Source organism: Pimephales promelas, chromosome 9 (genome assembly GCF_988280905.1).
Source record: "Pimephales promelas chromosome 9, fPimPro1.hap1.1, whole genome shotgun sequence".
In the NCBI taxonomy this organism is placed as follows: domain Eukaryota; kingdom Metazoa; phylum Chordata; class Actinopteri; order Cypriniformes; family Leuciscidae; genus Pimephales; species Pimephales promelas.
The window spans coordinates 7906850-7930009 of record NC_142777.1 but is presented as its reverse complement, the minus strand read 5'-3'; the positions used below and the strand labels follow the sequence as shown (position 1 = coordinate 7930009).

The 23160-nt window shown below is 41.8% G+C and overlaps 1 protein-coding gene across 3 annotated transcripts in view; it reads left to right on the top strand.

The window, feature by feature from the left end:
* Positions 1–23160, top strand: part of LOC120494794 (mitogen-activated protein kinase kinase kinase kinase 4) — a 152414-nt gene that overhangs the window by 29726 nt on the left and 99528 nt on the right. For all 3 annotated transcript variants that reach the window (XM_039694128.2, XM_039694129.2, XM_039694126.2), the window contains exon 4: positions 1405–1530. In XM_039694128.2, the coding sequence (XP_039550062.2) occupies positions 1405–1530 (126 nt within the window). The remainder of the gene's footprint in view (positions 1–1404; positions 1531–23160) is intronic.

Below are 23160 nucleotides of genomic sequence, written 5' to 3'. Positions count from 1 at the left end.
AATATGCTGATTCAATGGGGACCTATTATGCAAAATTCACTTTTATAAGGTGTTTGAACTCCGATGTGTGCCTGCAGTGTGTGAGAATAACAAGCCTATAATGGTAAAAATCCACTCACTATTTTTTTAATAATTCCCATAAATCAAAAGCAGTCTCTTCAAATGAGCTGATTCAGATTTCCCCCACAAAAGGTAGAAGCTCCGCCCACAGCCAGTGATGATCTGCTCTATTAGCATAGACACACACACACAGCCCTCAGTGAGACGCACAGAGTTTCTGTATCCTCGGTGTAGCTGCTGGAGTTGTACAATGTCTGTACTAAAGAGGCATGACAGCTTAAGTGTTATGTTTTGGGATGTACCAATGCAGCTAAGAGTCTCTATACCCATCTTTTCACCTTTATTGCAATACAGTACAACACAAATGCAATAGCTTGTCATAAAAGCATAAAGACAGCATAAGTAAATAAACTAAACTGTTCTGTCTGCATGCAGTATAGTCTGGCTCTCTAGGCATCTTACAACAGTTCCCCTACGAGAACCTGTACAGAGATTTATAGATTATCATGACAGAACATGCTAATCGATGACTTGAAGGTAGTTAACATAAATTGTCACTTCTTTTTGATTCTCTACATCATGGTCCGACTCCGGTTCAAATATCAGAATATTCAGCATTTATTGATGGATTGTGCCAGATTTTAACCAATGGCATTTGGTGTAATGACGTAAAACATAAATGTTTTTTTTTTTTTTGCCAAGAGAAAGATCTGTGGAAAACGACATTGGTCAAAATGCTTAATGATCATGGTTTAATTGATTATGTTAATTGATGTGTCTGATACAGGGTATGTAATCTAATTAATTAATCATTAATTAATTCACTACTTATTCATAATATCACAACCGGACAGTCTGCCTGACCACTACACAAGCACAGTGACAGCTAAACTCATTACACAAAGACAACAAGTCTGTTTGATTGTTTGCATAGATTTTATTTCTGTTACTTGACTGTAGATTTATTGCATTAATATACAGATTTTAGTCAGTACAAGTGGTTTTTGTTTTACCCAAAATGAGTCAGTTATGAAGCTTCCAGTGAAAGACTCTGCTCTCCCCATCACAGAAATGCTGTTTCCTGGTTCCCTTTCCGTCTTGCACTATCTGCCATGGGAGATAAGAGAGCAATGTAGTGGTCATTTGAACCCCAGGCTCCAGATTTCCTTTCCCCTGACCATCACTTTCACACACACCTCTCCTGTCTTTCCTCTTGGGAAAGAACTGTAAAAGCAGCCTTTACATATAAGTGCTAATGTTTGGAGTGCTCTTTTTTTAAAGGGAGTCTCAATATATTGGTCTCCATTACTAAGTAATGACGTGAATGTATTTTGTCTTCCACAGGACGAGGAAGATGAAATCAAACTGGAGATTAACATGTTGAAAACTCATTCCCATCACAGGAACATAGCCACGTATTATGGTGCTTTTGTTAAGAAAAGTCCTGCCGGTCAGGATGACCAGCTTTGGGTGAGTATCTACTGAACCCAAATAAACAATCAACCTGGTTTCCTCTAGAGCAGGGGTCTCAAACTCAAATTAACTGGGGGCCGCTGGAGGTAGAGTCTGGGTCAGGCCGGGCCGCATCAAGTATTCAAAAAAAAAAAAAATTGTATTTAAGTATTCCAAAAATGGAGCACAACTGATCCAATCTTCTCAATCTTTATTACTAACGTTTCTTCTGAACTGTTCCTCTGAATTTGAACATTCCTTTCTGAACATGATTGGTTCTTCATGAGCTGTCCTTCTGACAGTTGAAGTTCATTTTACAAACTTTCTTTGTCTTTTTCTTATACACAACATCTTTGTATATAGTGTGGATAGTCATATTTGCTTTTTATTTTCTTTATACAACACTATTATATTGAATGTTTTTTTTTTCTTTTTTCGGAAGGCACATTTCCTTTTATTATACTTAATTAAAAAAAAGAAAAAAAAAAGAAAAACAATTATTGCTTTTGAAATACAAATAATTATTTCTACACATGTATAGTATCTCAGGCAAATTACTGACTTTGCACATATCAAAGCAAACCTTTTTATCAACCTGTTGGATCAAAGTTCAGTTCACAAATTTTAAAATGAACTGGTTCAGTTCATATTTCACACTTCAAAAAATGAACTAGTTCATAGTTCTTTTTTTTCCATATGTTGCTGTGAGCTTCTTTTTTATTATTATGCTATTATTATTGCCACAGCCCATATACAACCACAGATAACAATTATTTTGTCGAATAAAATGTCGAGTTTGCACAGACATGTAGCCTAAGATTTTCCCATCCTCACCGACCTCATAAAACCCTTTTTAATGATCTTACGACGCCTCCTCGCTCCTCGGTTCACAAGAACGAGTTCACTGTAACGTTCGTCAGGCAGTAATACAGTAGGCTACGTTCAGTTCACGTTCGCCCAAAATATGAACAAGTTCATGAACTATCGTTCATTGAACGCGTTCAGACACAACACATATTACAAGCTCAAAATGATTATTCTCACATTGTTTTAGAGCAGGGATATCCAACACGTCGCTCGCGAGCCTGATTCGGTGGTAGAAGCTCGCCTTGGGGCTATCGCGCTCACATATTTTGCACGCTCAAGTTTGTTTCAAATGTATGCGCGCATCAAGCGCGCTCATAATTGAAGCGACGCGTTCATTTTTTCCAGGCGCAGTATATGTTTGTACTTCGTGGTTGTCTATGACAACTATTGCAACAAACCCACCTTAAGCTGTCACGAGGCTATGGTTATGGTAGCCCATAAGAAAAAAAAAAAAAAAACACGCGGCAAACGCAACGGCGGGCCGCAGTCACATTAAACTTTAATGTCAAGTGGGGGGCCACAAAATATCACCCGCGAGTTTGAGACCTCTGCTCTAGAGGCTCTTAAAGGGTTAGTTCACCCAAAAATGAAAATTAAGCCATTAATTACTCACCCCCATGCTGTACCAACCCCGTAAGACCTTCGTTCGTCTTCGGAACACAAATGAAGATATTTTGATTAATTTTGAGAGCTGTATAACTACCACATTGGCTCCTAAGGGACTGCCTCTTGACGGCCCAGAAAGTCAATGAAGAAAATGTTTAAATATCCCAAGTGACTACCGTGGCTCAACTATATGTTTATCAAGCGACGCGAATACTTTTTGTGCGAAAAAACAAACAAAAATAACGAGTTTATTCGACTATTCCTTTTCTTCCTTGTAGGCCAGAAACGAGAGTTCCTTAGATTTCCACGACGGATGCATGCGCGAGAATTGTCATCTTTTTCAACTACTTCAGATCAGTTCTCCCGCATGCGTCGTGGAAATCTAAGGAACTCTCGTTTCTGGCCTACAAGGAAGAAAAGGAATAGTCGAATAAACTCGTTATTTTTGTTTGTTTTTTCGCACAAAAAGTATTCGCGTCGCTTGATAAACATATAGTTGAGCCACGGTAGTCACTTGGGATATTTAAACATTTTCTTCATTGACTTTCTGGGCCGTCAAGAGGCAGTCCCTTAGGAGCCAATGTGGTAGTTATACAGCTCTCAAATTGAATCAAAAATATCTTCATTTGTGTTCCGAAGACGAACGAAGGTCTTACGGGGTTGGTACAGCATGGGGGTGAGTAATTAATGACTTAATTTTCATTTTTGGGTGAACTAACCCTTTAACTGGTTGTGTATAGTCTCTCACATTACTAGAAGAGCGAGAGTTTGTGCTTTCTGAGGTTACAGAGATACCTTCCAAAAACGGTCCCTGTAGCAATAGGCTCTATGCACAACTTACTTCCGCATTCTGTAAAACAGATCGCATCGCCTCCGGTTTAGGTCTTTTGTGTGTGCTTCATGAATTTTTTTGCGGTTTTACTCAAGATAACTTAAAAGGAGCGAGCAAAGATTAGCATAACCAATGTCCATCACATTTAAACGTTTGAGATCTTTTCATAGACATTTCTATAGGCTTTGATTTGTTTATATTGTCGTAAAAATGTCAAGCCAAGCCAAGTCAAGTCACATTTATTTATATAGCGCCTTTTACAATACAGATGGTTTTAAAGCAGTTTTACAGTGGAAAATAATGCAACAAAGTTTGTTTCTAGAATATAATAGCATCACAGTACAGCTTAAGTAAGTTTAGTGATGTTTTATTTTTGTTGCGAAAAATTGTTCATATAGCCGCACTGGAGAAAACCATGATGTCATTGTCCAGCTCAGTTCAGTGTCAATGCAGGAAGATCAGTCTTTTCGCACAGCTCTGTATATATCTGTGTATCCACATATAAGCAGTATATATAGCAAATATATTGCTTGTATCATTGCGAAAATGAAAACTATATTATTGCATGAAGATATTAATATATAATATCACGGTTTTATTTAATCCTATGGGCTCTATGCACGGCGGTATTTCCGGGGATGCTCGATAACTTCCGCCCATCGTAGAGTCCAATGCAATACTGAGAATTTATATTGAATTTTATACTCCATGGTTATAATAAAGAAACGTTAGTCACAAAAACAGATAAAACAGACACCCCTCGTTGTGTTTATGCTTCTTTTTAAAATTATATTAAATAAATATAACTATATATAAAACTAGAAAAAAAAGTTTGATGACACAAACTTTAAGTTGGCTTGAGAAAGCCAGACCAGAGCGTTTGAATAATCTTGAAGTTTGAATGAAGTTTTAAAGATGGAATTAGAAAGAAAGAAAGAAAGAAAGATGGATAGATTAGTTAGAAAGATAGATTAGTAAGAAAGAAAGATAGATAGATAGATAGATGTTTTTGGCAAGAAGCTAACATGATTAGCATGTAGCTAGCTTGATGCTAATATGATTAGCATGTAGTTAAGATGATTAACATGTTGTTAGCGTGATTAGCATGTTGTTAGAATCATAATAGCATGATTAGCACGTTGCTAGCATGTTTTTAACAAGAAGCTAGCATGACTAGCATGTAGCTAGCTTAATGCTAGCATGATTAGCATGTTACTAGCATCATGCTAAAATGTTTTAGCAAGAAGCTAACATGATTAGCATGTAGCTAACATCATAATAGCATGATTAGCATGTTGCTAGCATCATGCTAACATAGTTTTAACAAGAAGCTAGCATGACTAGCATGTAGCTAGCATCATACTAGCATGATTAGCATGTTGCTAGCATCATGCTAGCATGTTTTAGCAAGAAGCTAGCATGACTAGCATGTAGCTAGCATCATAATAGCATGATTAGCATGTTGCTAGCATCATGCTAACATGTTTTTAGCAAGAAGCTAGCATGACTAGCATGTAGCTAGCATCATGCTAGCATGATTAACATGTTGCTAGCATCATGCTAGCATGTTTTAGCAAGAAGCTAGCATGATTAGCATGTAGCTAGCATCATAATAGCATGATTAGCATGTTGCTAGCATCATGCTAACATGTTTTTAGCAAGAAGCTAGCATGACTAGCATGTAGCTAACATCATGCTAGCATGATTAGCATGTTGCTAGCATCATGCTAGCATGTTTTTAGCAAGAAGCTAGCATGACTAGCATGTAGCTAACATCATGCTAGCATGATTAGCATGTTGCTAGCATCATGCTAGCATGTTTTTAGCAAGAAGCTAACATGATTAGCATGTAGCTAGCATCATGCTAGCATGATTAGCATGTTGCTAGCATCATGCTAGCATGTTTTTAGCAAGAAGCTAGCATGATTAGCATGTTGCTAGCATCATGCTAGCATGTTTTTAGCAAGAAGCTAACATGATTAACATGTAGCTAGCATCATGCTAGCATGATTAGCATGTTGTTAGCAAGAAGCTAACATGATTAGCATGTAGCTATCATCATGTTAGCATGATTAGCATGTTGCTAGCATCATGCTAGCATGTTTTTAGCAAGACGCTAGCATGATTAGCATGTAGCTAGCATCATGCTAGCATGATTAGCATGTAGCTAGCATCATGCTAGCATGTTTTTAGCAAGAAGCTAGCATGATTAGCATGTAGCTAGCATCATGCTAGCATGATTAGCATGTTGCTAGCATCATGCTAGCATGTTTTTAGCAAGAAGCTAGCATGATTAGCATGTAGCTAGCATCATGCTAGCATGATTAGCATGTAGCTAGCATCAAAATAACATGATTAGCATGTAGCTAGCATCATGCTAGCATGTTTTTAGCAAGAAGCTAGCATGATTAGCATGTTGCTAGCATCATGCTAGCATGTTTTTAGCAAGAAGCTAGCATGATTAGCATGTAGCTAGCATCATGCTAGCATGATTAGCATGTTGCTAGCATCATGCTAGCATGTTTTTAGCAAGAAGCTAGCATGATTAGCATGTAGCTAGCATCATGAAAGATGTTAGAAAGATGGATAGATTTGTTAGAAAGAAAGATGGATAGATTAGTTAAGTAGAAAGAAAGACTGATAGATTAGTTAGGTAGAAAGAAAGATGGATAGATTAGTTAGGTAGAAAGAAAGATGGATAGACTAGTTAGAAAGAAAGATGGATAGATTTGTTAGAAAGAAAGACTGATAGATTAGTTAGGTAGAAAGAAAGATGGATAGATTAGTTAGGTAGAAAGAAAGATGGATAGACTAGTTAGAAAGAAAGATGGATAGATTTGTTAGAAAGAAAGATGGATAGATTAGTTAGGTAGAAAGAAAGATGGATAGATTTGTTAGAAAGAAAGATGGATAGATTTGTTAGAAAGAAAGAAAGATGGATAGATTTGTTAGAAAGAAAGAAAGATGGATAGATTTGTTAGAAAGAAAGAAAGATGGATAGATTTGATAGAAAGAAAGATGGATAGATTAGTTAGAAAGAAAGATGGATAGATTTGTTAGAAAGAAAGAAAGATGGATAGATTTGTTAGAAAGAAAGAAAGATGGATAGATTTGATAGAAAGAAAGATGGATAGATTTGATAGAAAGAAAGATGGATAGATTTGTTAGAAAGAAAGATGGATAGATTAGTTAGAAAGAAAGATGGATAGATTAGTTAGAAAGAAAGATGGATAGATTAGTTAGAAAGAAAGATGGATAGATTTGTTAGAAAGAAAGATGGATAGATTTGTTAGAAAGAAAGATGGATAGATTTGTTAGAAAGAAAGATGGATAGATTAGTTAGAAAGAAAGATGGATAGATTTGTTAGAAAGAAAGATGGATAGATTTGTTAGGTAGAAAGAAAGATGGATAGATTTGTTAGGTAGAAAGAAAGATGGATAGATTAGTTAGAAAGAAAGATGGATAGATTTGTTAGAAAGAAAGATGGATAGATTAGTTGGGTAGAAAGAAAGATGGATAGATTTGCTAGAAAGAAAGATGGATAGATTTGTTAGAAAGAAAGATGGATAGATTATTTAGAAAGAAAGAAAGATGGATAGATTTGTTAGAAAGAAAGAAAGATGGATAGATTTGTTAGAAAGAAAGAAAGATGGATAGATTAGTTAGAAAGAAAGAAAGAAAGATTAGGTAGATAGATAGATAGATAGATAGATAGATAGATAGATAGATAGATAGATAGATAGATAGATAGATAGATCATTAGTACATATAGAATGGTAGTTTAATTGAGTCTAGGGCTTCAGGGAATTTAGATTTGAGTTTTTGTTGTACGCTATTGGGCCACCGTAGTCTTGGCTCAATTTGACCATGCTGCAATGAAAGTCAATGGGATTTTTATGATTTTTAATATTAATTTTTAAGAAATCTGAAAGTCGAATCAGTCTAAAAAGATATAGCAACTCGAGTCAGAACAGTCTGAAGGTCTGACCCGAGTTTGGAGTTTGTAGAGTTAAAGCTCTAGGAGGAGTAGCAGTCAGAAAATTTTGAGTAAGAAGAATAATAATAACTAGAATGTACATTTCCAGAGGAAAATGTGAAGTGGTGCTTGCAGTGGCAAAACTCACCACCCGGTTGCTAGGGTGTTCTGGGTGGTTGCTAGGGTGTTGCTAGGTGGTTGCTAGGGTGTTCTGGGTGGTTGCTAGGGTGTTGCTAGGTGGTTGCTAGGGTGTTCTGGGTGGTTGCTAGGGTGTTGCTAGGTGGTTGCTAGGGTGTTTTGGGTGGTTGCTAGGGTGTTTATAGGCGGTTGCTAGGGTGTTCTGGGTGGTTGCTAGGGTGTTGCTAGGCAGTTGCTAGGGTGTTCTGAGTGGTTGCTAGGGTGTTGCTAGGTGGTTGCTAGGGTGTTCTGGGTGGTTGCTAGGGTGTTGCTAGGTGGTTGCTAGGGTGTTTTGGGTGGTTGCTAGGGTATTCTGGGTGGTTGCTAGGGTGTTCTGGGTGGTTGCTATGGTGTTGTTAGGCGGTTGCTAGGGTATTCTGGGTGGTTGCTAGGGTGTTGTTAGCGTGTTCTGGGTGGTTGCTAGGTTGTTGCTAGGAGGTTGGTAGTTGTCACAGATGGTTACTATGAAGTTTGTAGCATTTTCTTGGCATGATTTAGCACTTAGCTAATCAATATTAGCATGTAGCTATTCTCTGCTAGCATGTGTAGCATGTAGCAAGTCATGTTTGCTAGCATGAGTAAAAAGAGCCAACCCCCATCTCTATACGATGTTCTGATGTAGAGATATAGGTTGTGCAAAATGGTTGCTAGGGTACTCTGTTTGGTTGCTAGGGAGTGGCTTGGCAGCTGCCAAACATGAATCTCCACAGGATGCTTGTCAGTATGAATGATATAAACCAACTCCCATGCCTCTATGACATTCAGAATGGAAGATATCCCTCTTTGGATTTTGGTTGCTAAGGTGCTCTACAATGGTTGCTAGGGCGTTGACAGTAAGTGTTGAGGTGATTCAGGATTGGCTGTTTGCTGGCCCAAGTCAAACGAGCCCACCCTCATGTTTCTATGACACTTCTATCCGGAGATATCCCTTTGATCTCTTTCAATGGAAGTCTATGGGAGTTGTTGCTAAGGTGCTCTATATGGTTGCTAGGGCGTGGCTTGATAGCATCACAATGATCCTGAGAGACTGATTGGTCGTCTGAGTAAAATGAGCCCGCCCCCTTGTCTCTATGACACTGTGATCCAGAGCTATGTTCAATACAAAATCCCTATGCAATTTACCATAGTAGGAAAAACACATGCATTTGATGGGACGTCCTTCACCATAGTAAGTCAATGGGGAAAACTTTGGGCAGCTCCTGCCCCCCAGGGGTGCAACTTTTACCCCACTGTGAGGTATATTCTTACAGAGCCTGCAAGCCTCTTCAAATGTGGAAAATCACACATTTTTCCGAAATCGTTGTTCGGAGCTATGAGTCGTCAAAGTTTGTCTCAATGTTAAGTCTATGGGATTTTTTGGAAATTTGTTCGCCCCTGGGGCGAGCACCGTACCCCTGATCTCTTATAAAATTCATTTGACACTTCTCCTCAATAGGCCGCACGATTTGATGCCTCATTTAAGTGTCTGTGACAAAAAATGTGGACGTAGGAGTGCGCCAAACTTTTTCCTGGAATAGTAAAATGCTATACTAGAAAATTTTTAATGGGAAAAATTTGGGCAGCTCCTGCCCCCCAGGGGTGCAACTTTTACCCCATTGTGAGGTATTTTCTTAAAGAGCCTGTCAGCCTCTTCAAATGTGGTAAATTGCAAGTTTCTGCGAAATCCGATCTCAGAGCTATGACTCGTCAAATTTTTTCGCCATGTTAAGTCTATGGGATTTTTTTTGGCCGTTTTTCGCCCCTGGGGCGAACATCGTACCCCCGATCGCTTAGAAAAGTCATAGCACACCTCTCCTAAATAAGCCGGTCGATTTGACACCTCACCCATGGGTCTGTGACAAAATCTGCGGGAGGAGTAGCGAACCAAAAAGTGGCCAGAATAATAAGAAGAATAACTAGAATGTACATTTCCAGAGGAAAATGTGAAGTGGTGCTTGCAGTGGCAAAAAGCTCGCTCGGTTGCTAGAGTGTGGCACATTTTTGCATACGAGACACCAAACACGTCTGTACGATGTTTTTGTGATGATAAATGGTTTATTCAGCTGAGAAATGGCTTATTCATGTGTTCAGGTGGTTACTAGGGTACTCTATATGGTTGCTATGGTGTGATTATACAGTGTATGAGATTATATTTAAACACTAGTTGACAGTCTAAATCAAAAAAGGCAAAATCCATGTTTCTTCTATTTTCTGAAGCTGAGAAATGACTTGAATATGTTGATTTATGGTTGCTAGGCTGCCCTAAGTGGTTGCTAGGGCGTAAATATGAAGTTATTATGTCTCTACTTGTTGGCTGCATGATAGGCCGAGTAAAAAGAGCCCAACCCCAAGTCTCTATGACCTTCTGTTCAAAAGATATGATCTCACCAATTTTGTGCCAATGTTAAGTCTATGGGACTTTTTCTGTCCGATTTATCGCCCGCCAGACAAACATCGTACAACCGATCGCTTAGAAAAGTCATAGCACACCTCTCCTCAATGACCGGGTCGATTTGACACCACATTCATGGATCTACGACAATAAATGCGGGAGGAGTAGCGTGCCAAAGTTTTGTCTTGGAGAATAGTATTCACAACACTAGAATGTACATTTCCAGAGGAAAATGTGAAGTGGTGCTTGCAGTGGCAAAACTCACCACCCGGTTGCTAGGGTGTTATGGCTGGTTGCTATGGTGTTCTGGGTGGTTGCTAGGCGGTTGCTAGGGTATTATTGTAGGTTGCTAAGTTGTTCTGGGTGTTGCTAGGTGGTTGCTATGTGGTTGCTAGGGTATTCTGGGTGGTTGCTAGGGTGTTGCTAGGTGGTTGCTAGGGTGTTCTGGGTGGTTGCTAGGGTGTTGCTAGGTGGTTGCTAGGGTGTTTTGGGTGGTTGCTAGGGTGTTGCTAGGTGGTTGCTAGGGTGTTGCTAGGGTGTTCTGAGTGGTTGCTAGGGTATTCTGGGTGGTTGCTAGGGTGTTGCTAGCGTGTTCTGGGTGGTTGCTAGGTTGTTGCTAGGAGGTTGGTAGTTGTCACAGATGGTTACTATGAAGTTTGTAGCATTTTCTTGGCATGATTTAGCACTTAGCTAATCAATATTAGCATGTAGCTATTCTCTGCTAGCATGTGTAGCATGTAGCAAGTCATGTTTGCTAGCATGAGTAAAAAGAGCCAACCCCCATCTCTATACGATGTTCTGATGCAGAGATGTAGGTCTTACAAAATGGTTGCTAGGGTACTCTGTTTGGTTGCTAGGGAGTGGCTTGGCAGCTGCCAATCATGAAGCTCCAAAGTCAATGTGAATGTTTAAACCAACCCCCATCTCTATACGATGTTTTGAGGCAGAGATATAGGTCTTGCAAAACGGTTGCTAGGGTACTCTGTTTGGTTGCTAGGGAGTGGCTTGGCAGCTGCCAATCATGAAGCTCCAAAGTCAATGTGAATGTATAAACCAACCCCCATCTCTATACGATGTTTTGATGCAGAGATATAGGTCTTGCAAAATGGTTGCTGGGTACTCTGTTTGGTTGCTAGGGAGTGGCTTGGCAGCTGCCAATCATGAATCTCCAAAGGCTGCTTGTCAGTATGAATGATATAATACAACTCCCATGCCTCTATGACATTCAGAATGGAAGATATCCCTCTTTGGATTTTGGTTGCTAAGGTGCTCTACAATGGTTGCTAGGGCGTTGCCAGTAAGTGTTGAGGTGATTCAGGATTGGCTGTTTGCTGGCCCAAGTCAAACGAGCCCACCCTCATGTTTCTATGACACTTATATCCTGAGATATCCATTTGATCTCTTTCAATTGAAGTCTATGGGAGTTGTTGCTAAGGTGCTCTAAATGGTTGCTAGGGCGTGGCTTAATAGCTTCACAATGATCCTGAGAGACTGATTGGTCATCTGAGTAAAATGAGCCCGCCCCCTTGTCTCTATGACACTCTGATCCAGAGCTATGTTCAATACAAAATCCCTATGCAATTTACCATAGTAGGAAAAACACATGCATTTGATGGGACGTCCTTCACCATAGTAAGTCAATGGGGAAACTTTGGGCAGCTCCTGCCCCCCAGGGGTGCAACTTTTACCCCATTGTGTGGTATGTTCTTAAAGAGCCTGCAAGCCTCTTCAAATGTGGCAAATCTCACGTTTGTCCGATATCCTTGTTTGGAGCTACGAGTCGTCAAAGTTTGTCTCAATGTTAAGTCTATGGGATTTTTTGGAAATTTGTTCGCCCCTGGGTCGAACACCGTACCCCCGATCTCTGATAAAAGTGATAGGACACTTCTCTTCAATAGGCCGCACGATTTGATGCCTCATTCATGGGTCTGTGACAAAAACTGTGGACGTAGGAGTGCTCCAAACTTTTTCCTGGAATAGTAAAATACTATACTAGAAAATTTCAACGGGAAAAATTTTTGGGGAACTCCTGCCCCCCAGGGGTGCAACTTTTACCCCATTGTATGGTATTTTCTTACAGAGCCTGACAGCCTCTTCAAATGTGGTAAATTGCAAGTTTCTGCGAAATCCTCGCTCAGAGCTATGACTCGTCAAATTTTTTCGCCATGTTAAGTCTATGGGATTTTTTTTTTGGGCTGTTTTTCGCCCCTGGGGCGACCATCGTACCCCCGATCGCTTAGAAAAGTCATAGCACACCTCTCCTTAATGAGCTGGTCGATTTGACACCTCACCCATGGGTCTGTGACAAAAGCTGTGGGAGGAGTAGCGAACCAAAAAACGGCGGAACAATAAGAATAAGAATAAGAATAAGAATAATAAATAACATTGGGGTCAATGGGGAAAATTTGGGCAGCTCCTGCCCCCCAGGGGTGCAACTTTTACCCCATTGTGAGGTATGTTCTTACAGAGCCTGTCAGCCTCTTCAAATGTGGTAAATCGCAGGCTTCTGTGAAATTCTCGCTCGGAGCTATGAGTCGTCAAAGTTTGTCGCAATGTTAAGTCTATGGGATTTTTGGGAAATTTGTTCGCCCTTCGGGCGAACATCGTACCCCCGATCGCTTAGAAAAGTCATAGCACACCATTCCCGAATAATCCGCACGATTTGAGACCTCATTCATTGGTGTGTGACAAAAACTGCGGGAGGAGTAGCGTGCCAAACTTTTTGGCCGACTCAGAAAACACAATAGTAATAGTGTTGCCTTGCTTTCAGCAAGCACCACTAACTAGAATGTACATTTCCAGAGGAAAATGTGAAGTGGTGCTTGCAGTGGCAAAACTCACCACCCGGTTGCTAGGGTGTTCTGGGTGGTTGCTATGGTGTTCTGGTTGGTTGCTAGGTGGTTGTTAGTTGGTTGCTAGGGTGTTCTGGGTGGTTGCAAGGGTGTTGCTAGGCGGTTGCTATGGTGTTCTGGGTGGTTGCTATGGTGTTGCTAGGCGGTTGCTAGGGTGTTCTGAGTGGTTGCTAGGGTGTTGCTAGGTGGTTGCTAGGGTGTTCTGGGTGGTTGCTAGGGTGTTATGGGTGGTTGCTATGGTGTTGTTAGGCAGTTGCTAGGGTATTCTGGGTGGTTGCTAGGGTGTTCTTGGTGGTTGCTAGGGTGTTCTGGGTGGTTGCTATGGTGTTGTTAGGTGGTTGCTAGGGTATTCTGGGTGGTTGCTAGGGTGTTGCTAACGTGTTCTGGGTGGTTGCTAGGTGGTTGCTAGGGTGTTGCTAGGAGGTTGCTTGGATGTTCTGGTATAGGTGGTTGGTAGTTGTCACAGATGGTTACTATGAAATTTGTAGCATTTTCTTGGCATGATTTAGCACTTAGCTAATCAATATTAGCATGTAGCTATTCTCTGTTAGCATGTGTAGCATGTAGCAAGTCATGTTTGCTAGCATGAGTAAAAAGAGCCAACCCCCATCTCTATACGATGTTTTGATGCAGAGATGTAGGTCTTACAAAATGGTTGCTAGGGTACTCTGTTTGGTTGCTAGGGACTGGCTTGGCAGCTGCCAATCATGAAGCTCCAAAGTCTATGTGAATGTATAAACCAACCCCCATCTCTATACGATGTTTTAATGCAGAGATAAAGTCTTGCAAAATGGTTGCTAGGGTACTCTGTTTGGTTGCTAGGGAGTGGCTTGGTAGCTGCCAATCATGAAACTCCAAAGGCTGCTTGTCAGTATGAATGATATAAACCAACTCCCATGCCTCTATGACATTCAGAATGGAAGATATCCCTCTTTGGATTTTGGTTGCTAAGGTGCTCTACAATGGTTGCTAGGGCGTTGCCAGTAAGTGTTGAGGTGATTCAGGATTGGCTGTTTGCTGGCCCAAGTCAAACGAGCCCACCCTCATGTTTCTATGACACTTATATCCTGAGATATCCCTTTGATCTCTTTCAATGGAAGTCTATGGAACTTGTTGCTAAGGTGCTCTATATGGTTGCTAGGGCGTGGCTTAATAGCTTCACAATGATCTTGAGAGACTGATTGGTCATCTGAGTAAAATGAGCCCGCCCCCTTGTCTCTATGACACTCTGATCCAGAGCTATGTTCAATACAAAATCCCTATGCAATTTACCATAGTAGGAAAAACACATGCATTTGATGGGACGTCCTTCACCATAGTAAGTCAATGGGGAAACTTTGGGCAGCTCCTGCCCCCCAGGGGTGCAACTTTTACCCCATTGTGTGGTATGTTCTTAAAGAGCCTGCCAGCCTCTTTAAATGTGGCAAATCTCACATTTGTCCGAAATCCTTGTTTGGAGCTACGAGTCGTCAAAGTTTGTCTCAATGTTAAGTCTATGGGATTTTTTGGAAATTTGTTCGCCCCTGGGTCGAACACCGTACCCCCGATCTCTGATAAAAGTGATAGGACTCTTCTCTTCAATAGGCCGCACGATTTGATGCCTCATTCATGGGTCTGTGACAAAAACTGTGGACGTAGGAGTGCTCCAAACTTTTTCCTGGAATAGTAAAATGCTATACTAGAAAATTTTCAATGGGAAAAATTTGGGGAGCTCCTGCCCCCAAGGGGTGCAACTTTTACCCCATTGTGAGGTATTTTCTTAAAGAACCTGTCACCCTCTTCAAATGTGGTAAATCACAGGTTTCTGCGAAATCCGATCTCAGAGCTATGACTCGTCAAAGTTTGTCGTAATGTTAAGTCTATGGGATTTTTTTTGGCCGTTTTTCGGCCCTGAGGCGACCATCGTACCCCCGATCGCTTAGAAAAGTCATAGCACACCTCTCCTAAATGAGCCGGTCGATTTGACACCTCACCCATGGGTCTGTGACAAAATCTGCGGGAGGAGTAGCGAACCAAAAAGTGGCCAGAATAATAAGAAGAAGAAGAAGAATAATAAATAACATGGGAGTCAATGGGGAAAATTTGGGCAGCTCCTGCCCCCCAGGGGTGCAACTTTTACCCCATTGTGAGGTATGTTCTTACAGAGCCTGTCAGCCTCTTCAAATGTGGTGAATCGCAGGCTTCTGTGAAATTCTCGCTCGGAGCTATGAGTCGTCAAAGTTTGTCGCAATGTTAAGTCTATGGGATTTTTGGGAAATTTGTTCGCCCTTCGGGCGAACATCGTACCCCCGATCGCTTAGAAAAGTCATAGCACACCATTCCCGAATATTCCGCACGTTTTGAGACCTCATTCATGGGTGTGTGACAAAAACTGCGGGAGGAGTAGCGTGCCAAACTTTTGGGCCGACTCAAAAAACACAATAGTAATAGTGTTGCCTTGCTTTCAGCAAGCACCACTAACTAGAATGTACATTTCCAGAGGAAAATGTGAAGTGGTGCTTGCAGTGGCAAAACTCACCACCCGGTTGCTAGGGTGTTCTGGGTGGTTGCTAGGGTGTTGCTAGGTGGTTGCTAGGGTGTTCTGGGTGGTTGCTAGGGTGTTGCTAGGTGGTTGCTAGGGTGTTTTGGGTGGTTGCTAGGGTGTTGCTAGGCGGTTGCTAGGGTGTTCTGGGTGGTTGCTAGGGTGTTGCTAGGCAGTTGCTAGGGTGTTCTGAGTGGTTGCTAGGGTGTTGCTAGGTGGTTGCTAGGGTGTTCTGGGTGGTTGCTAGGGTGTTGCTAGGTGGTTGCTAGGGTGTTTTGGGTGGTTGCTAGGGTATTCTGGGTGGTTGCTAGGGTGTTCTGGGTGGTTGCTATGGTGTTGTTAGGCGGTTGCTAGGGTATTCTGGGTGGTTGCTAGGGTGTTGTTAGCGTGTTCTGGGTGGTTGCTAGGTTGTTGCTAGGAGGTTGGTAGTTGTCACAGATGGTTACTATGAAGTTTGTAGCATTTTCTTGGCATGATTTAGCACTTAGCTAATCAAAATTAGCATGTAGCTATTCTCTGCTAGCATGTGTAGCATGTAGCAAGTCATGTTTGCTAGCATGAGTAAAAAGAGCCAACCCCCATCTCTATACGATGTTTTGATGCAGAGATATACGTCTTGCAAAACGGTTGCTAGGGTACTCTGTTTGGTTGCTAGGGAGTGGCTTGGCAGCTTCCAATCATGAAGCTCCAAAGTCAATGTGAATGTATAAACCAACCCCCATCTCTATACGATGTTCTGATGCAGAGATGTAGCCCTTGCAAAATGGTTGCTAGGGTACTCTTTTTGGTTGCTAGGGAGTGGCTTGGCAGCTGCCAATCATGAATCTCCAAAGGTTGCTTGTCAGTATAATTGATATAATACAACTCCCAAGCCTGTATGACATTCAGAATGGAAGATATCCCTCTTTAAAATTTGGTTGCTAAGGTGCTCGATAATGGTTGCTAGGGTGTGGCCAGAAATTGTTGAGGTGATTCATGATTGGCTGTTTGCTACCCCGAGTCAAACGAGACCACCCTTGTGTTTCTATGACACTTCTATCCGGAGATATCCCTTTGATCTCTTTCAATGGAAGTCTATGGGAGTTGTTGCTAAGGTGCTCTATATGGTTGCTAGGGCGTGGCTTGATAGCATCACAATGATCCTGAGAGACTGATTGGTCGTCTGAGTAAAATGAGCCCGCCCCCTTGTCTCTATGACACTGTGATCCAGAGCTATGTTCAATACAAAATCCCTATGCAATTTACCATAGTAGGAAAAACACATGCATTTGATGGGACGTCCTTCACCATAGTAAGTCAATGGGGAAAACTTTAGGCAGCTCCTGCCCCCCAGGGGTGCAACTTTTACCCCATTGTGTGGTATGTTCTTAAAGAGCCTGCCAGCCTCTTCAAATGTGGCAAATCACACATTTGTCCGAAATCCTCGTTCGGAGCTACGAGTCGTCAAAGTTTGTCTCAATGTTAAGTCTATGGGATTTTTTGGAAATTTGTTCGCCCCTGGGGCGAACACTGTACCCCTGATCTCTTATAAAATTCATTTGACACTTCTCCTCAATAGGCCGCACGATTTGATGCCTCATTCATGGGTCTGTGACAAAAAATGTGGACGTAGGAGTGCTCCAAACTTTTTCCTGGAATAGTAAAATGCTATACTAGAAATTTTCAATGGGAAAAATATTTGGGGAGCTCCTGCCCCCCAGGGGTGCAACCTTTACCCCATTGTGAGGTATTTTCTTAAAGAGCCTGTCAGCCTCTTCAAATGTGGTAAATCACAGGTTTCTGCGAAATTCGATCTCAGAGCTATGACTCGTCAAAGTTTTTCGCCATGTTAAGTCTATGGGATTTTTTTTGGCCGTTTTTCGCCCCTGGGGCGACCATCGTACCCCCGATCGCTTAGAAAAGTCATAGCACACCTCTCCTAAATGAGCCGGTCGATTTGACGCCTCACCCATGGGTCTGTGACAAAATCTGCGGGAGGAGTAGCGAACCAAAAAGTGGCCAGAATAATAAGAAGAAGAAGAAGAAGAAGAAGAAGAAGAACTAGAATGTACATTTCCAGAGGAAAATGTGAAGTGGTGCTTGCAGTGGCAAAACTCACCACCCGGTTGCTAGGGTGTTATGGCTGGTTGCTAGGTGGTTGCTAGGGTGTTGCTAGGTGGTTGCTAGGGTGTTCTGTGTGGTTGCTAGGGTGTTGCTAGGTGGTTGCTAGGGTGTTCTGGGTGGTTGCTATGGTGTTGCTAAGCGGTTGCTAGGGTGTTCTGAGTGGTTGCTAGGGTGTTGCTAGGTGGTTGCTAGGGTATTCTGGGTGGTTGCTAGGGTGTTATGGGTGGTTGCTATGGTGTTGTTAGGCAGTTGCTAGGGTATTCTGGGTGGTTGCTAGGGTGTTCTTGGTGGTTGCTAGGGTGTTCTGGGTGGTTGCTATGGTGTTGTTAGGTGGTTGCTAGGGTATTCTGGGTGGTTGCTAGGGTGTTGCTAACGTGTTCTGGGTGGTTGCTAGGTGGTTGCTAGGGTGTTGCTAGGAGGTTGCTTGGATGTTCTGGTATAGGTGGTTGGTAGTTGTCACAGATGGTTACTATGAAGTTTGTAGCATTTTCTTGGCATGATTTAGCACTTAGCTAATCAATATTAGCATGTAGCTATTCTCTGCTAACATGTGTAGCATGTAGCAATTCATGTTTGCTAGCATGAGTAAAAAGAGCCAACCCCCATCTCTATACGATGTTTTGATGCAGAGATGTAGGTCTTACAAAATGGTTGCTAGGGTACTCTGTTTGGTTGCTAGGGAGTGGCTTGGCAGCTGCCAATCATGAAGCTCCAAAGTCAATGTGAATGGATAAACCAACCCCCATCTCTATACGATGTTTTGATGCAGAGATATAGGTCTTGCAAAACGGTTGCTAGGGTACTCTGTTTGGTTGCTAGGGAGTGGCTTGGCAGCTTCCAATCATGAAGCTCCAAAGTCAATGTGAATGTATAAACCAACCCCCATCTCTATACGATGTTCTGATGCAGAGATGTAGGCCTTGCAAAATGGTTGCTAGGGTACTCTTTTTGGTTGCTAGGGAGTGGCTTGGCAGCTGCCAATCATGAATCTCCAAAGGCTGCTTGTCAGTATAATTGATATAATACAACTCCCAAGCCTGTATGACATTCAGAATGGAAGATATCCCTCTTTAAAATTTGGTTGCTAAGGTGCTCGATAATGGTTGCTAGGGTGTGGCCAGAAATTGTTGAGGTGATTCATGATTGGCTGTTTGCTACCCCGAGTCAAACGAGACCACCCTTGTGTTTCTATGACACTTCTATCCGGAGATATCCCTTTGATCTCTTTCAATGGAAGTCTATGGGAGTTGTTGCTAAGGTGCTCTATATGGTTGCTAGGGCGTGGCTTGATAGCATCACAATGATCCTGAGAGACTGATTGGTCGTCTGAGTAAAATGAGCCCGCCCCCTTGTCTCTATGACACTGTGATCCAGAGCTATGTTCAATACAAAATCCCTATGCAATTTACCATAGTAGGAAAAACACATGCATTTGATGGGACGTCCTTCACCATAGTAAGTCAATGGGGAAAAATTTTGGGCAGCTCCTGCCCCCCAGGGGTGCAACTTTTACCCCATTGTGAGGTATATTCTTACAGAGCCTGCAAGCCTCTTCAAATGTGGAAAATCACACATTTTTCCGAAATCGTTGTTCGGAGCTATGAGTCGTCAAAGTTTGTCTCAATGTTAAGTCTATGGGATTTTTTGGAAATTTGTTCGCCCCTGGGGCGAACACCGTACCCCCGATCTCTGATAAAAGTGATAGAACGCTTCTCCTCAATAGGCCGCACGATTTGATGCCTCATTCATGGGTCTGTGACAAAAACTGTGGACGTAGGAGTGCTCCAAACTTTTTCCTGGAATAGTAAAATGCTATACTAGAAATTTTCAATGGGAAAAATTTTTGGGGAGCTCCTGCCCCTCAGGGGTGCAACTTTTACCCCATTGTGAGGTACTTTCTTACAGAGCCTGTCAGCCTCTTCAAATGTGGTAAATTGCAAGTTTCTGCGAAATCCTCGCTCAGAGCTATGACTCGTCAAATTTTTTCGCAATGTTAAGTCTATGGGAATTTTGGCAAAATTTTGGGCAGCTCCTGCCCCCAAGGGGTGCAACTTTTACCCCAATGTGAGGTATTTTCTTACAGAGCCTGTCACCCTCTTCAAATGTGGTAAATCACAGGTTTCTGCGAAATCCGATCTCAGAGCTATGACTCGTCAAAATTTTTCGCAATGTTAAGTCTATGGGATTTTTTTCGGCCGTTTTTCGCCCCTGGGGCGACCATCGTACCCCCGATCTCTTAGAAAAGTCATAGCACACCTCTCCTAAATGAGCCGGTCGATTTGACACCTCACCCATGGGTCTGTGACAAAATTTGCGGGAGGAGTAGCGAACCAAAAAGTGGCCAGAATAATAAGAAGAAGAAGAAGAAGAAGAAGAAGAATAACTAGAATGTACATTTCCAGAGGAAAATGTGAAGTGGTGCTTGCAGTGGCAAAAAGCTCGCTCGGTTGCTAGAGTGTGGTACAGAATTGCATATGAGACAACAACGATGTCTGTACGATGTTCTGGTGCTGAGATGTGGCTTATTCATGTGTTTGTAGGGTTACTAGGGTACCCTATATGGTTGCTATGGTGTGATTATACAGTTCACGAGATTATATTTAAAGACTAGTTGACAGTCTAAGTCAAAAAAGGCAAAATCGATGTTTCTTCTATTTTCTGAAGCTGAGAAATGACTTGAATATGTTGATTTATGGTTGCTAGGCTGCCCTAAGTGGTTGCTAGGGCGTAAATATGAAGTTATTATGTCTCTACTTGTTGGCTGTATGATAGGCCGAGTCAAATGAGCCCAACCCCAAGTCTCTATGACCTTCTATTCAAAAGATATGATCTAACAAATTTGGTGCCAATGTTAAGTCTATGGGAGATTTTTCGGCCGATTTATCGCCCGCTAGACAAGCATCGTACACCCGATCTCTTAGAAAAGTCATAGCACACCTCTCCTTAACAAGCCGGTCGATTTGACACCTCATTCATGTGTCTGTGACAAAAAATGCGGGAGGAGTAGCGTGCCAAAGTTTTGTCTTGGAGAATAGTATTCACAACACTAGAATGTACATTTCCAGAGGAAAATGTGAAGTGGTGCTTGCAGTGGCAAAACTCACCACCCGGTTGCTAGGGTGTGGTACAGGATTGCATACGAGCCAACAATCATGTGTGTACGATGTTCTGGGGCTGAGATATGGCTTATTCGTGTGTTTGTGTGGTTACTAGGGTACCCTACATGGTTGCTATGGTGTGCTTATACAGTTTATAAGATGATATTTAAAGACTAGTTGACAGTCTGAGTCAAAAAAGGCAAAATCCATGTTTCTTCTATTTTCTGGAGCTGAGATATGGCTTGTATATGTTGTTTTATGGTTGCTAGGCTGCCCTAAGTGGTTGCTAGGGCGTGAATATTAAGTTACTATGTCACTACTTGTTGGCTGTATGATAGGCCGAGTCAAATGAGCCCAACCCCAAGTCTCTATGACCTTCTATTCAAAAGATATGATCTAACAAATTTGGTGCCAATGTTAAGTCTATGGGAGATTTTTCGGCCGATTTATCGCCCGCTAGACAAGCATCGTACACCCGATCTCTTAGAAAAGTCATAGCACACCTCTCCTTAACAAGCCGGTCGATTTGACACCTCATTCATGTGTCTGTGACAAAAAATGCGGGAGGAGTAGCGTGCCAAAGTTTTGTCTTGGAGAATAGTATTCACAACACTAGAATGTACATTTCCAGAGGAAAATGTGAAGTGGTGCTTGCAGTGGCAAAAAGCTCGCTCGGTTGCTAGAGTGTTGTACAGAATTGCATATGAGACAACAACCATGTCTGTACGATGTTCTGGTGCTGAGATGTGGCTTATTCATGTGTTTGTAGGGTTACTAGGGTACCCTATATGGTTGCTATGGTGTGATTATACAGTTTATGAGTTAATATTTAAAGACTAGTTGACAGTCTGAGTCAAAAAAAGGCAAAATCCATGTTTCTTCTATTTTCTGGAGCTGAGATATGGCTTGCATATGTTGTTTTATGGTTGCTAGGCTGCCCTAAGTGGTTGCTAGGGCGTGAATATTAAGTTACTATGTCACTACTTGTTGGCTGTATGATAGGCCGAGTCAAATGAGCCCAACCCCAAGTCTCTATGACCTTCTGTTCAAAAGATATGATCTCACAAATTTGGTGCCAATGTTAAGTCTATGGGAGATTTTTCGGCCGATTTATCGCCAGCTAGACAAGCATCGTACACCCGATCTCTTAGAAAAGTCATAGCACACCTCTCCTTAACGAGCCGGTCGATTTGACACCTCATTCATGTGTCTGTGACAAAAAATCCGGGAGGAGTAGCGTGCCAAAGTTTTGTCTTGGAGAATAGTATTCACAACACTAGAATGTACATTTCCAGAGGAAAATGTGAAGTGGTGCTTGCAGTGGCAAAACTCACCACCCGGTTGCTAGAGTGTGGTACATGATTGCATACGAGACACCAAACATGTCTGTACAATGTTTGTGTGATGAGAAATGGCTTATTCAGCGGAGAAATGGCTTATTCATGTGTTCAGGTGGTTACTAGGGTACTCTATATGGTTGCTATGGTGTGATTATACAGTGTATGAGATTATATTTAAACACTAGTTGACAGTCTAAGTCAAAAAAGGCAAAATCGATGTTTCTTCTATTTTCTGAAGCTGAGAAATGACTTGAATATGTTGATTTATGGTTGCTAGGCTGCCCTAAGTGGTTGCTAGGGCGTAAATATGAAGTTATTTTGTCTCTACTTGTTGGCTGCATGATAGGCCGAGTAAAAATAGTCCAACCCCAAGTCTCTATGACCTTCTATTCAAAAGATATGATCTCACAAATTTGGTGCCAATGTTAAGTCTATGGGAGATTTTTCGGCCGATTTATCGCCCGCTAGACAAGCATCGTACACCCGATCTCTTAGAAAAGTCATAGCACACCTCTCCTTAACGAGCTGGTCGATTTGACACCTCATTCATGTGTCTGTGACAAAAAATGCGGGAGGAGTAGCGTGCCAAAGTTTTGTCTTGGAGAATAGTATTCACAACACTAGAATGTACATTTCCAGAGGAAAATGTGAAGTGGTGCTTGCAGTGGCAAAACTCACCACCCGGTTGCTAGGGTGTGGTACAGGATTGCATACGAGCCAACAATCATGTGTGTACGATGTTCTGAGGCTGAGATATGGCTTATTCGTGTGTTTGTGTGGTTACTAGGGTACCCTACATGGTTGCTATGGTGTGCTTATACAGTTTATAAGATGATATTTAAAGACTAGTTGACAGTCTGAGTCAAAAAAAGGCAAAATCCATGTTTCTTCTATTTTCTGGAGC